Consider the following 12959-nt stretch of genomic DNA (forward strand, 5'->3'; position numbering starts at 1 on the left):
GGATCAAAATGACCATATTTGTTAATGAAGTGTGACAGACTTTTTCCTATAGGGTATGTTAAACATGCGACACTACTACATACAATGTATTAAATTAGCTAAATTAAATCTTGTTCCATCGTCTACTAAATACACAAAAATATTTGGTGTAAAAAATTTATTTTAATCTACAAGGAACAAGGGGATGCTATTTTATCAATGTCTTTATGTTGCAAGTTGCTTTGTCTTTACTGAAGTTCCTCTCTCCAACAGCTGTTGTCTGACAAAGTGCAAGCACGTGACCAATTCACACTGTACCATGTGGGAACTCGGGGACACTTCCGGTGTCCCTGACGACTACGTGTGTGGGAAGTGTATCCGCCTCGAGCTCTTGACGGTCCGCGTTGCAGAATTGGAGCTGAAGGTGGATTCACTCTGGAGCATCCACGATGCTGAGAATGACGTGAGTATCACGTGTAGTGAGTTGGTCTTACCGCAGGAGAAGGGTCCACAGCCAGATATGGAATGGAAGACCAACAGGAAGAGCAGTGCAAGAAAGATAGTGCAGGAGTCCCCTGTGGTCATCCCCCTGCAAAACAGATACACTGCTTTGAGTACTGTTGGGGAGGATGACTCATCAGGGGAGGGCAGCAGCAGCCAAGTTCATGGCACCGTAGGTGGCTCTGCTGCAAAGGAGGGCAGGAAAAAGAGTGGGAGCGCGATAGTGATAGGGGATTCGATGGTGAGGGGAATAGATAGGCGTTTCTGCGGACGCAACCGAGACTCCAGGATGGTATGTTGCCTCCCTGGTGCAAGGGTCAAGGATGTCTCGGAGCGGGTGCAGGACATTCTGAAATGGGAGGGAGAACAGCCAGTTGTCGTGGTGCACATTGGTACCAACGACATAGGTAAAAAAAGGGATGAGGTCCTACGAAAAGAATTTAAGGAGCTAGGAGCTAAATTAAAAAGTAGGACCTCAAAAGTAGTAATCTCGGGATTGCTACCAGTGCCACGTGCTAGTCAGAGTAGGAATCGCAGGATAGCGCAGATGAATACATGGCTTGAGCAGTGGTGCAGCAGGGAGGGATTCAAATTCTTGGGGCATTGGAACCGGTTCTGGGGGAGGTGGGACCAGTACAAACCGGACGGTCTGCACCTGGGCAGGTCCGGAACCAATGTCCTAGGGGGAGTGTTTGCTAGTGCTGTTGGGGAGGAGTTAAACTAATATTGCAGGGGGATGGGAACCTATACAGGGAGACAGAGGGAGACAAAAAGGAAGCAAAAGCAAAAGACAGAAAGGAGATGAGGAAAAGTGGAGGGCAGAGAAACCCAAGGCAAAGAACAAAAAGGGCCACTGTACAGCAAAATTCTAAAAGGACAAAGGGTGTTAAAAAAACAAGCCTGAAGGCTTTGTGTCTTAATGCAAGGAGTATCCGCAATAAGGTGGATGAATTAATTGTGCAAATAGATGTTAACAAATATGATGTGATTGGGATTACGGAGACGTGGCTCCAGGATGATCAGGGCTGGGAACTCAACATCCAGGGGTATTCAACATTCAGGAAGGATAGAATAAAAGGAAAAGGAGGTGGGGTAGCATTACTGGTTAAAGAGGAGATTAATGCAATAGTTAGGAAAGACATTAGCTTGGATGATGTGGAATCTATATGGGTGGAGCTGCAGAACACTAAAGGGCAAAAATCGTTAGTGGGAGTTGTGTACAGACCTCCAAACAGTAGTAGTGATGTTGGGGAGGGCATCAAACAGGAAATTAGGAGTGCATGCAATAAAGGTGCAGCAGTTATAATGGGTGACTTTAATATGCACATAGATTGGGCTAGCCAAACTGGAAGCAATACGGTGGAGGAGGATTTCCTGGAATGCATAAGGGATGGTTTTCTAGACCAATATGTCGAGGAACCAACTAGGGGGGAGGCCATCTTAGACTGGGTGTTGTGTAATGAGAGAGGATTAATTAGCAATCTCATTGTGCGAGGCCCCTTGGGGAAGAGTGACCATAATATGGTGGAATTCTGCATTATGATGGAGAATGAAACAGTTAATTCAGAGACCATGGTCCAGAACTTAAAGAAGGGTAACTTTGAAGGTATGAGGCATGAATTGGCTAAGATAGATTGGCTAATGATACTTAAGGGGTTGACTGTGGATGGGCAATGGCAGACATTTAGAGAACGCATGGATGAATTACAACAATTGTACATTCCTGTCTGGCGTAAAAATAAAAAAGGGAAGGTGGCTCAACCGTGGCTATCTAGGGAAATCAGGGATAGTATTAAAGCCAAGGAAGTAGCATACAAATTGGCCAGAAATAGCAGCGAACCTGAGGACTGGGAGAAATTTAGAACTCAGCAGAGGAGGACAAAGGGTTTGATTAGGGCAGGGAAAATGGAGTACGAGAAGAAGCTTGCAGGGAACATTAAGGCGGATTGCAAAAGTTTCTATAGGTATGTAAAGAGAAAGAGGTTAGTAAAAACAAACGTAGGTCCCCTGCAGTCAGAATCAGGGGAAGTCATAACGGGGAACAAAGAAATGGCAGACCAATTGAACAAGTACTTTGGTTCAGTATTCACTAAGGAGGACACAAACAACCTTCCGGATATAAAAGTGGTCAGAGGGTCTATTAAAGAGGAGGAACTGAGGGAAATCTTTATTAGTCGGGAAATTGTGTTGGGGAAATTGATGGGATTGAAGGCCGATAAATCCCCAGGGCCTGATGGACTGCATCCCAGAGTACTTAAGGAGGTGGCCTTGGAAATAGCGGATGCATTGACAGTCATTTTCCAACATTCCATTGACTCTGGATCAGTTCCTATCGAGTGGAGGGTAGCCAATGTAACCCCACTTTTTAAAAAAGGAGGGAGAGAGAAAGCAGGGAATTATAGACCGGTCAGCCTGACCTCAGTAGTGGGTAAAATGATGGAATCAATTATTAAGGATGTCATAGCAGCGCATTTGGAAAATGGTGACATGATAGGTCCAAGTCAGCATGGATTTGTAAAAGGGAGATCATGCTTGACAAATCTTCTGGAATTTTTTGAGGATGTTTCCAATAAAGTGGACAAAGGAGTACCAGTTGATGTGGTATATTTGGACTTTCAGAAGGCTTTCGACAAGGTCCCACACAGGAGATTAATGTGCAAAGTTAAAGCACATGGGATTGGGGGTAGTGTGCTGACGTGGATTGAGAACTGGTTGTCAGACAGGAAGCAAAGAGTAGGAGTAAATGGGTACTTTTCGGAATGGCAGGCAGTGACTAGTGGGGTACCGCAGGGTTCTGTGCTGGGGCCCCAGCTGTTTACATTATACATTAATGATTTAGACGAAGGGATTAAATGTAGTATCTCCAAATTTGCGGATGACACTAAGTTGGGTGGCAGTGTGAGCTGCGAGGAGGATGCTATGAGGCTACAGAGTGACTTGGATAGGTTAGGTGAGTGGGCAAATGCGTGGCAGATGAAGTATAATGTGGATAAATGTGAGGTTATCCACTTTGGTGGTAAAAACAGAGAGACAGACTATTATCTGAATGGTGACAGATTAGGAAAAGGGAAGGTGCAACGAGACCTGGGTGTCATGGTACATCAGTCATTGAAGGTTGGCATGCAGGTACAGCAGGCGGTTAAGAAAGCAAATGGCATGTTGGCCTTCATAGCGAGGGGATTTGAGTACAGGGGCAGGGAGGTGTTGCTACAGTTGTACAGGGCCTTGGTGAGGCCACACCTGGAGTATTGTGTACAGTTTTGGTCTCCTAACTTGAGGAAGGACATACTTGCTGTTGAGGGAGTGCAGCGAAGATTCACCAGACTGATTCCCGGGATGGTGGGACTGACCTATCAAGAAAGACTGAATCAACTGGGCTTGTATTCACTGGAGTTCAGAAGAGTGAGAGGGGACCTCATAGAAACGTTTAAAATTCTGACGGGTTTGGACAGGTTGGATGCAGGAAGAATGTTCCCAATGTTGGGGAAGTCCAAAACCAGGGGTCACAGTCTAAGGATAAGGGGTAAGCCATTTAGGACCGAGATAAGGAGAAACTTCTTCACCCAGAGAGTGATGAACCTGTGGAATTCTCTACCACAGGAAGTAGTTGAGGCCAATTCACTAAATATATTCAAAAGGGAGTTAGATGAAGTCCTTAGTACTCGGGGGATCAAGGGGTATGGCGTGAAAGCAGGAAGTGGGTACTGAAGTTTCATGTTCAGCCATGAACTCGTTGAATGGCGGTGCAGGCTAGAAGGGCTGAATGGCCTGCTCCTGCACCTATTTTCTATGTTTCTATGTTTCTATTACTGCAACTTTCAACTGTTCATCTGGAGGTGTACTGGAACACTTTGACTTTAATTTATCTTTGTTCAGCATCTCCCTATGTGCCCTTGCTGAGATTAGAATCTCACCATATGTGCAATATCCCAGCAGTTTTGTGCTTAGTGAAGATTGTACTTCCACCCTTAATTTCCGCAGGGGATCTCCCACCAATGGCCATTTACGCTGCTTCACCCGGGATATCTGCCAAAGTTATGGCCCAAGATCAGGGATACCGCACAGAAAATCTACCTCCTCAAAAAATATTACTTTTTTTTCCCCTTTATTTCCCAGTTTTAGTCATCTCTCAACCATACATCATTGCTGCCCGTGGCCAGGAAGTTGTGTTTGTATATGTGGCTTCCCATAATGTCTGCATCAATGATTCTGATATCTAAGGCAATGAACTATTGTCATCAACTCATACTCATTCTCGACGGGTGTTCTCGTTTTCCTGTGGTTAAGCACTTTACTTTGTCACATCGACGCAAGAGAGATCAGGAACTCAGCATTTAAAGTGATGGAATGTTGCAGTCCAGTATCTGAAACACCATGCAAGTCTAATAAATTCCACCTCCTTGTTATTTAAGATAGTTACCACAGTAATTTGTACTTGCTGGAGTTACAATATCCAAATTCTTTGGTAATGGAATATTCCTTGCAATCTTTGCATCTTCAGGCACAGATTTTGGAGTTCTGAGGGAAGAATGTTGAAAAAAAAAGGGAACATTAATTCAAGCCATCAATAAGATATTAGATTAGATCTTTGTCTTCACCATCTATGCGGAAATCTGTCAAAGCGGATTACACGGCTGTTTTAATACCTGCCAATTTTAATTCTATTAATTACAGTGGATCAACCTGTATGTTCATTTGATAGCTCTATAAGGTTAGAAGATACATTTAAATGAGATCTGCTGCAATACCGGCAGTGGTCTCAGCTAAATATTTAAAGGGAAGATGATTGGGAGGGTGACCGGAAAGGAAGACGATCAGGGGCGGGGGGGTGTTGAGGCGGTGATTGGGAGGAGGGTGCGGTGAGCAGTGTTCGGCGATGACCTATGGTTTTAGTGTGGATCCAGGAGAAGCACTCCTACACATCCCGGCTCCACATTCAGGCAAGAATATTTTAAACTTTTTTTTTGTTGGCTGTCTGCAGCAGTTCCTTTCAAGGATAGTTAGGCCACATGTAGATCTGGTTTTCCTGAACACTGCCACCATCAAATTTCTAGGCCAACCACTAAAAGATATTTCAGAAGCATTTGATAAGGTTCCAGAGATGAAATTATTAACAAAAATGAAAGTGCATGGAATTGAGGTGGACGTGGGTTGGTAATTGGTTGGGAGATAGGCAAGAGAGTAGAGATAAAGGGAATGTTCCCTGATTGGCAGGATGCAACAAGTAGTGCTCCCCAGGGATCATGACTTGGATGGATGGATAGATAGACTTGTTCAAGTTTTCAGATGACACGGAGTTAGGGGGCATAGTAGGCTGTGTACATGGGAGCAGGTAGTTACAAAAGGACATAGACAAACTAAGTGAGTGGGCAAAACTATGGCAGATGAAGTTTAATGTGGGGAAGATTTCTCTATACTACAACACTTCATAAGTACTTCATTGGCTGCAAAGTGCTTTGGGACTCCCCGAAGTTGTGAAAGATGTTATATAAATGCAAGTTCTTCTTTTATGGAGAAAAGGCAGCGTTGAGGTACAGATTAGCGATGATCAAACTGAACAGGCTCGAGGGGCTGCATGGTCTACTCTTATTCTTATGACAATTATAACCTGCAAAATAAGCGACATTTCAGGTGTTTATGATGCAGAGGAGTGCAGAAAACACATAAATAACTGCAAATGTGTGTGTTACAAATTAGGGCTATGTTTATTAAGGGTATGTTTGTTTTGTTATCCAAGAAATATTTAACTTTCACAAAGAGTCACTCCTTCAACACGTTCTCAGTCCAGAAGCCAAACCCTCCAGACATCTCGGATTCTGCTGAGGCAGTGTTGTGCAGTACAAATTACTGACTAGCCACAGGTGTGTCGACGTGACACCGTTTTAGCCACATACACAAATTTTAGTAGAAAACACCTTACATATGCTCACACAATCCAGGTAAATATATTTCACGTGTGTATTTACCGCCATTCAGTAACCAAGGAAGTAAAGCACTCATCAAAAATTCTTGCACATTCTGCTTTTCATCCCACCATTTTACCAACAAACGCACAAAAAGGTTAAAGTACACAAGCAAACACCATGCAAATAGAAGTCTTGTGATCATATGCCCAATGACAGTATCTATTACTCATTTATTAATCAGAAATGCAATTATGCACATCTGGATTCCCATTAGCCACATGTGGCTAGTAATTAATGCATTGGAAACTGAGCGAAGGTGTATATATTTTCAAAAAGTGCGAAAAAAAGACAATAGTAGCAAACATATAGCAAAGTCTTTAAAATTAAACTATATAACTTATTAGAGTTTAAACATATTCTGGAGTAGTATAAATATATAGAATTTTCAGTATAAAGTCCAAAACATCACAATATAATTATTTTTTTTAACCTCTAGATGATTATTCTACATGCATATCCTTGGACTCTATTAGATGATCCTATAATTTCCAACATAGGAACAGAGGATGATATCATTGGTGAAGGAGACCTCACCAAAAGATAAGAACTGAAAGAATTCAAAAAGTACCACCACACTATTGAATCGTAGAACATCATACGTTTGGAAGGAACCACCATATACTCGAACTTGAATAGCAGGATAAATGATGCAGAATCATCTGAAAAAGGCATAGCGACACACCAGCCACAATGGACAGATACTGGCTCAATATTTTCAATCCCAGCACATGCAGGAAAAAAGCAGTGCCTCAAGACTTTATGGTACTCAAAGGCTTGGAGGCTATGCACTCTGGTTTCACACAGATGAAACACAGACGTGGCAATATTGCATTTTATTATACAATTTGGTTGGGTGCAAGTCGGCTTTTTAGCTAAACGACTCATCGCACACGTTAGAAGTCAGCAAATCTTTTTGCAGTTCCAAAATGTTGCTGTTCAGACTTTCACGGAGTCTTCTGAAGGGCAGTAAATAAAGATCGTGAACACAGCATCCAACTCAACTGTGGTTGATGTACCACTTCATCCAAGATATGATTCTGCAGAGGCTCTTCAGTTGTAGAACCCTCTGTCAGCCCAGCAGAAATGTAGTCTGTAAGTTGCAAATATGTACATGTAAAACACCCTCTGTATATATATATTGATTTATTTCCAATTATATTTGTAAATTATAGTTTTCAATACTTGCATTTATATAGTGCCTTATGTTGAAACATCTTGAAGAGTACTATTAATTATTTTTGAAGTGCAGCGACTTATGTAGTTAAGTGCAACAGTCATTTTTTGCCACCAAAGTCCCGCAAGAACATAGGAAATAGGAGCTAGAGTATGCCATTCGGCCCCTCGAGCCTGCTCCATCATTCAGTAAGATCATGACTGATCTTCTACCTCAATTCCACTTTCCTGCATTATTCCCATATCCCATGATTCCCTTTTCAAAAATATATCGATCACAGTTTTGAATATACAAAGCAACTGCACCTCCACAGCGCTCAGCGGTAGAGATTTCCAAAGATTCATTACCCTCTGAGTGAAGAAATTTCTCCTCATCTCAGTCCTAAATGACTGACCCCTCAGTCGGAGGCTGTGATATCTGGCTCTAAACTCCCCAGAAGGGGAAACATCCTCCCTGCATTTACCATATCAAGCCCTGTAAGAATTATGTATGTTTCAATGAGATCACCTCTCATTCTTCTAAACTCTAGAGAATATAGGCCTAGTCTACTCAGTCCCTCCTCATTGGACAGTGCCCCCCATCCCAGGAATCCATCTGGTGTACCTTCATTGCACTCCGTCTATGGCAAGTATATCCTTCCTTAGATAAGACCAAAACTGGACAAAATACTCCAGGGTGTGGTCTCACCAGGGCCCTATATAATTGCAGCAAGACATTTTGGGCCGGATTTTCACGAGGTTTGCGGCCGGGTTTTCTCCATGATTTGACCCTCCGAAGTTCGGCCTAAAAATGGTAACGCAGCGAAAATGGTAAGTTTCACGTATCGCTACAGTTTTTGCAGAAAAACCCCCGAAAGCCGAAAATCTGGCCCCTTTACTCTTGTATTCAAATCCTCTTGCAATAAAGGCCAACATTTGTTTTCATAATTGCTTGCTATACCTGCATGTTAACTTTCAGTGATTCGTGTACAAGGACACCAACATTTGCCAATCTTTCACCATTTAAAAAGTACTCTGCTTATCTATTTTTCCTACCAAAATGGATAACTTCACATTTCTCCACATTATATTCTATTTGCCATATTCTTGTCCACTCATTTACCCTGTCTATATCCCCTTGAAATCTCTTTGTATCCTCCTCACAACTTACTTTGCACCATCAGCAAACTTGGATCTATTATATTTGGTCCCCTCATCCAAATCATTGATAGATTGTGAATAGCTGAGGCCCAAGCACTGATCCTTACAGTACCCCACTAATTACAGTCTGCCAACTCGAAAATGACCCATTTATTACTACTCTCTGTTTTCTGTCCGTTAACTAATCCTCAATCCATGCTAGTACAGGAAACTCTCGTTTATCCGGATACGGATTTAACGGAAAACCCGCCGTAACGGAATTTAAAATATTGTGTCGCCACTTCTCACCGGCTGGTGGCCCTGCACGTAACACTTCGACATATATCATATCCAGATCCTTCTGTTGCAAAATCGCTAACAGTTGCACAACGTGACACTCACCATGAGCAAGGACTCAGAAAATCTACCGTAAAAATCTAAAAACTGAATACACAAGTTCACCCTCCTCTGCCCTTGCTTTGCTAGTGTGTGTGTGTGCGCACTGCTGCAGCCGCTGTCTCTCGCGGCCGCCGCTGACATTGGGAACGGGGGCAGTGCCGGCAGCGGGTTCCAGGCACAGAACGCAGCCTGGAGAGCACGCTCCGGAACTAGACATCTCCTCCTCGAGGTCACCTACAGCCACTCACAGTGCAGCATTCGTCGCTCAGCGATTACAGTCCGCGGGAAGTACATGCATGCTGGTAACTTGATCCCTTTTCTTCTGCAGAAACGATTGTTGCGCATGAACAGTTTGCCTCGCACGTTCTCACATTGAAACCACTCAGAACTCTTGCAATTAGTTACTTCAGATGCAACGACTATTAAGTAGGTGATCACTAACATACCCGTGGGAATTTTGATTTCCAATGAGTTGTTAAATATATATATACAAATATAACTTTAAAATGTAAACTCGCCCTATCGGAAAATTCGTTTACCCGGAATTGCCGAATCCCCGAGCGATCCAGATAAATGAGTTTTTCCTGTATATTACCCCAATGAGCCCTAATTTTGTTTAATAATCTCTTCTGTGACACCTTATCGAATGCCTTCTGAAAATCCAAATATACCACTGGTTCCCCCTTATTTATTTTTCTAATTACAACCTCAAAACACTTAGATTTGTCAAACATGATTTCCCTTTCATAAATCAGTATTGACTCTGCCCAATCCTGTTATTATTTTCTAAGTGCTCTGTTACCACATCCTTAATAATAGATTCTAGCATTTTCCCTACTACTGATGTCAGGCTAACTGGTCTGTAGTTCCATTTTCTCTCTCCTTCCTTTCTTAGATAGTGGGGTTACATTTGCTGTCTTCTAATCCGCGGAAACTGTTCTAGAATCTATGTAATTTTGGAAGATGACAACCAATGCATCCACTACCTCTATAGCCACCTCTTTCAAAACCCTAGGATGTAAGCCAGCAGGTACAGGGGATTTATCAATTTTCAGTCCCATTAATTTCTCCAGTATTTTTTTTACTAATACTAATTTCTTTCAGTTCCTCATTTTCGCTCAAACTTTGGTTCTCCACTATTTCGGGGAGGTTTTTTTGCGTCTTTTTCTGTGAAGATGGACACAAAGTATTTGCTTAATTTCTTTCCCATTATAATTTCTCCTGTCTCGCCTGTAAAGGACCTACATTTACTTTTTCTAATCTTTTTCGTTTTACATACCCATATACGTTTTTACAGTCTGTTTTTATGTCTCTCGCTGGTTTGCTCCCATATTCTATTTCTATTTCTTTAGCAATTTCTTAGTCCCCCTTTGCTGAATTCCAAAATCCACCCAATCTTCAGGTTTACTGCTCTTTTTGGCAACATTATAAGCCTCTTCCTTTGATCGAATACTATCCTTAACTTCTCTTGTTAGGCACAGTAGGACCATATTTCCTGTGGGGTTTTTGTGTCTTAAAGGAATGTATATTTGTTTTAAATTATGTATTAATTATTTAAATGCGAGCCATTGCTTGACTACCGTCATACCTTTTAATCTAGTTTCCCAATCTACCTTGGCCAACTCGCCCCTCATACCTACGTAGTTTGCTTTGTTTAGATTTAAGACCCTAGTTTCGGATTTAACTAAATCACTTTCATATATCAGCAATGGGTACAATTAGAATTTATGTACATGAATTTCCCAAATGTAAAATTTTAATGCTAAAAATAATGCAAAGTTGACTACATTGTGATTTTATACAATTTAAAATACAAGGGGACCGAAATTCAGCAGTGCAACAAAGCTGGTGCACCTCGGAGTTTTTTTTCTGTTTTTAACCGCAGGGATCCATGATGCGGCCGGATGATCGACTTTCAGGACTTTGTCCCAACGGAAGTCGGTCATAGCGGAGGTGGAAGATAGACAGGAAGGCAGGCTGAGGGGCTGAATTTGGGTCGGGATCAGGACTCTGTCGCTGTCAATCAGCGGTGGAGTAGTGGTGATGTCACCACGCTCTCTCCCCTCCGTTAAAGGGGAGAGAATTGGGCATTTTATCATCTTCGGCCACTGGGTTTCGGCCGGGCAAACAGCCTGGCATCCAAGAGGCCTGTTGGCAGCCAGCTGAACCTGTGAGCACTATCTTGCTGGCCGATTGGGAAGTCAGCTGGCAAAAATAAATACATGGCAGCGGCGGCAGTGAGCCCTCTCCTTGAACGGCTGCCGCGCTGCCGAGCTGCACACCGTCCGGATAAGATGCACTGACAGAAAAAGCTGTCGGAGGCATTGCACGACGGAGCTACGATTTTTCGACCTGAATTTCAGTTGATGCATTTTTCAGGTGAGAGAGAGCGGCGGTATGCATTCTAATGACACGCTTGCGCCAGTCATCAGCATCGGGGCGGTACTAGGTCTAGGCCGAAAAATCCCTGACCTGAATTTGGGCACTATCTTGATCGCCTTGTAGGGCTGGAGGAAGTTACAAAGATAGAAAGGGGTGAGGCCATGGAGGGATTTGAAAACAAGGATGAAAATTTTAAAACGGGGGTGTTGCCAGACCAAGAGCCAAAGTAGATCAGACACGAGAATGGGACTTAGTCGGTGGCTAGGGAATGGAGTTTGTGACAGGGACTGAAGACAATGGCTTTGGTTTTCCCAATAACTAGTTGGGAGGGAATTTTTGCTCATCCAGTACTGGATGTCAGACAAGCAGTATGACAAATCAGTGACGGTGGAGGAGTTGAGGGAGGTGGTGGTGGTGATGTAGAGTTGGGTGTCGTCAGCGTATATGTGGAACCTCAATATGGGCTAGATTTTACACTTTTTTTGCATGCATAACGCCCATTTAATGTCCATTTTACCGCTGAAATGAGGTACAACACCCAGATATCGCCCATTTAGCCACAAAATGGAAGCTGACGCTCATTTCTCGGACACTTATCGGCGAGCGTTACTTTCTCCACTTGCGTAACGCTGGGCAAAAATACCGCCCGGAATCATCAGAATGGGCGAAACCAACGGCCATAATAGCGCCCAGCGTTACTTTCCACATGTAATTTACGCCAAGATTCAATAATATCGATCGCCCACTTTTTTTTGTCGTAAAGATCACATTTGGCGAAACTAACGCCCAGGAGATCGCCCAGCGTCACTTTCACCACTTCGCACACAACTCGCCCACAATATCGCTCGCCCAAAACACCGCTCAGAAAAAGTGGAACTGTTCTGAACGAATCACAGCGGTGTGGGCGCCATTTTTAAAATCGCAGGGCACTTCATTCAAAAGGCTGCTTCAACTTCGGGGGAATTTGGATTGACTCTAGAGTTCTTCTCAGGTGAATTGACCATCTCAACAGACATATTTTCAGACTCTGGATGAATGGGGTTTAGTGTAGGTGTATTTTAGTGAGGAAATTATTGCTTCTGAACAATCACTATTATACTCTCACTGGTACGGGGCCAGCCATTTCTCAGCCTGCATCGATTAATACGCAGATGCTGCAAAATGCAAATGGCTCAATGTCTAATGCACATCATTATGTGCCCAATTTAAGACATGCCAGAATGAGGAGGAGGTCCAGACCATACACACCCCGCACTTACAGGGAGAAGAGGTCTTACCTCGATGTGTCTGAGCACACCTGCCTTCAGAGACTGCGCTTCCACAAGGTGGTGATCAATGCAATATGCGAGCTCATCAGGCCAGATATGCAGCCTGCCATCAGGACATCAGTGTCGGTCGAGGTCAAGATCACCGCGGCATTGTCCTTCTATGCATTTAGTT

General features: G+C 43.2%; 1 protein-coding gene across 2 annotated transcripts in view; it reads right to left on the reverse strand.

Annotated features, from left to right (window-relative positions):
- atf7ip2 (activating transcription factor 7 interacting protein 2) overlaps positions 1-12959 on the reverse strand; it is a 152815-nt gene that overhangs the window by 37623 nt on the left and 102233 nt on the right. For both annotated transcript variants that reach the window (XM_070901041.1, XM_070901042.1), the window contains exon 9: positions 4901-4998. In XM_070901041.1, the coding sequence (XP_070757142.1) occupies positions 4901-4998 (98 nt within the window). The remainder of the gene's footprint in view (positions 1-4900; positions 4999-12959) is intronic.

Source organism: Pristiophorus japonicus, chromosome 15 (genome assembly GCF_044704955.1).
Source record: "Pristiophorus japonicus isolate sPriJap1 chromosome 15, sPriJap1.hap1, whole genome shotgun sequence".
Taxonomy (NCBI): Eukaryota; Metazoa; Chordata; class Chondrichthyes; family Pristiophoridae; genus Pristiophorus; species Pristiophorus japonicus.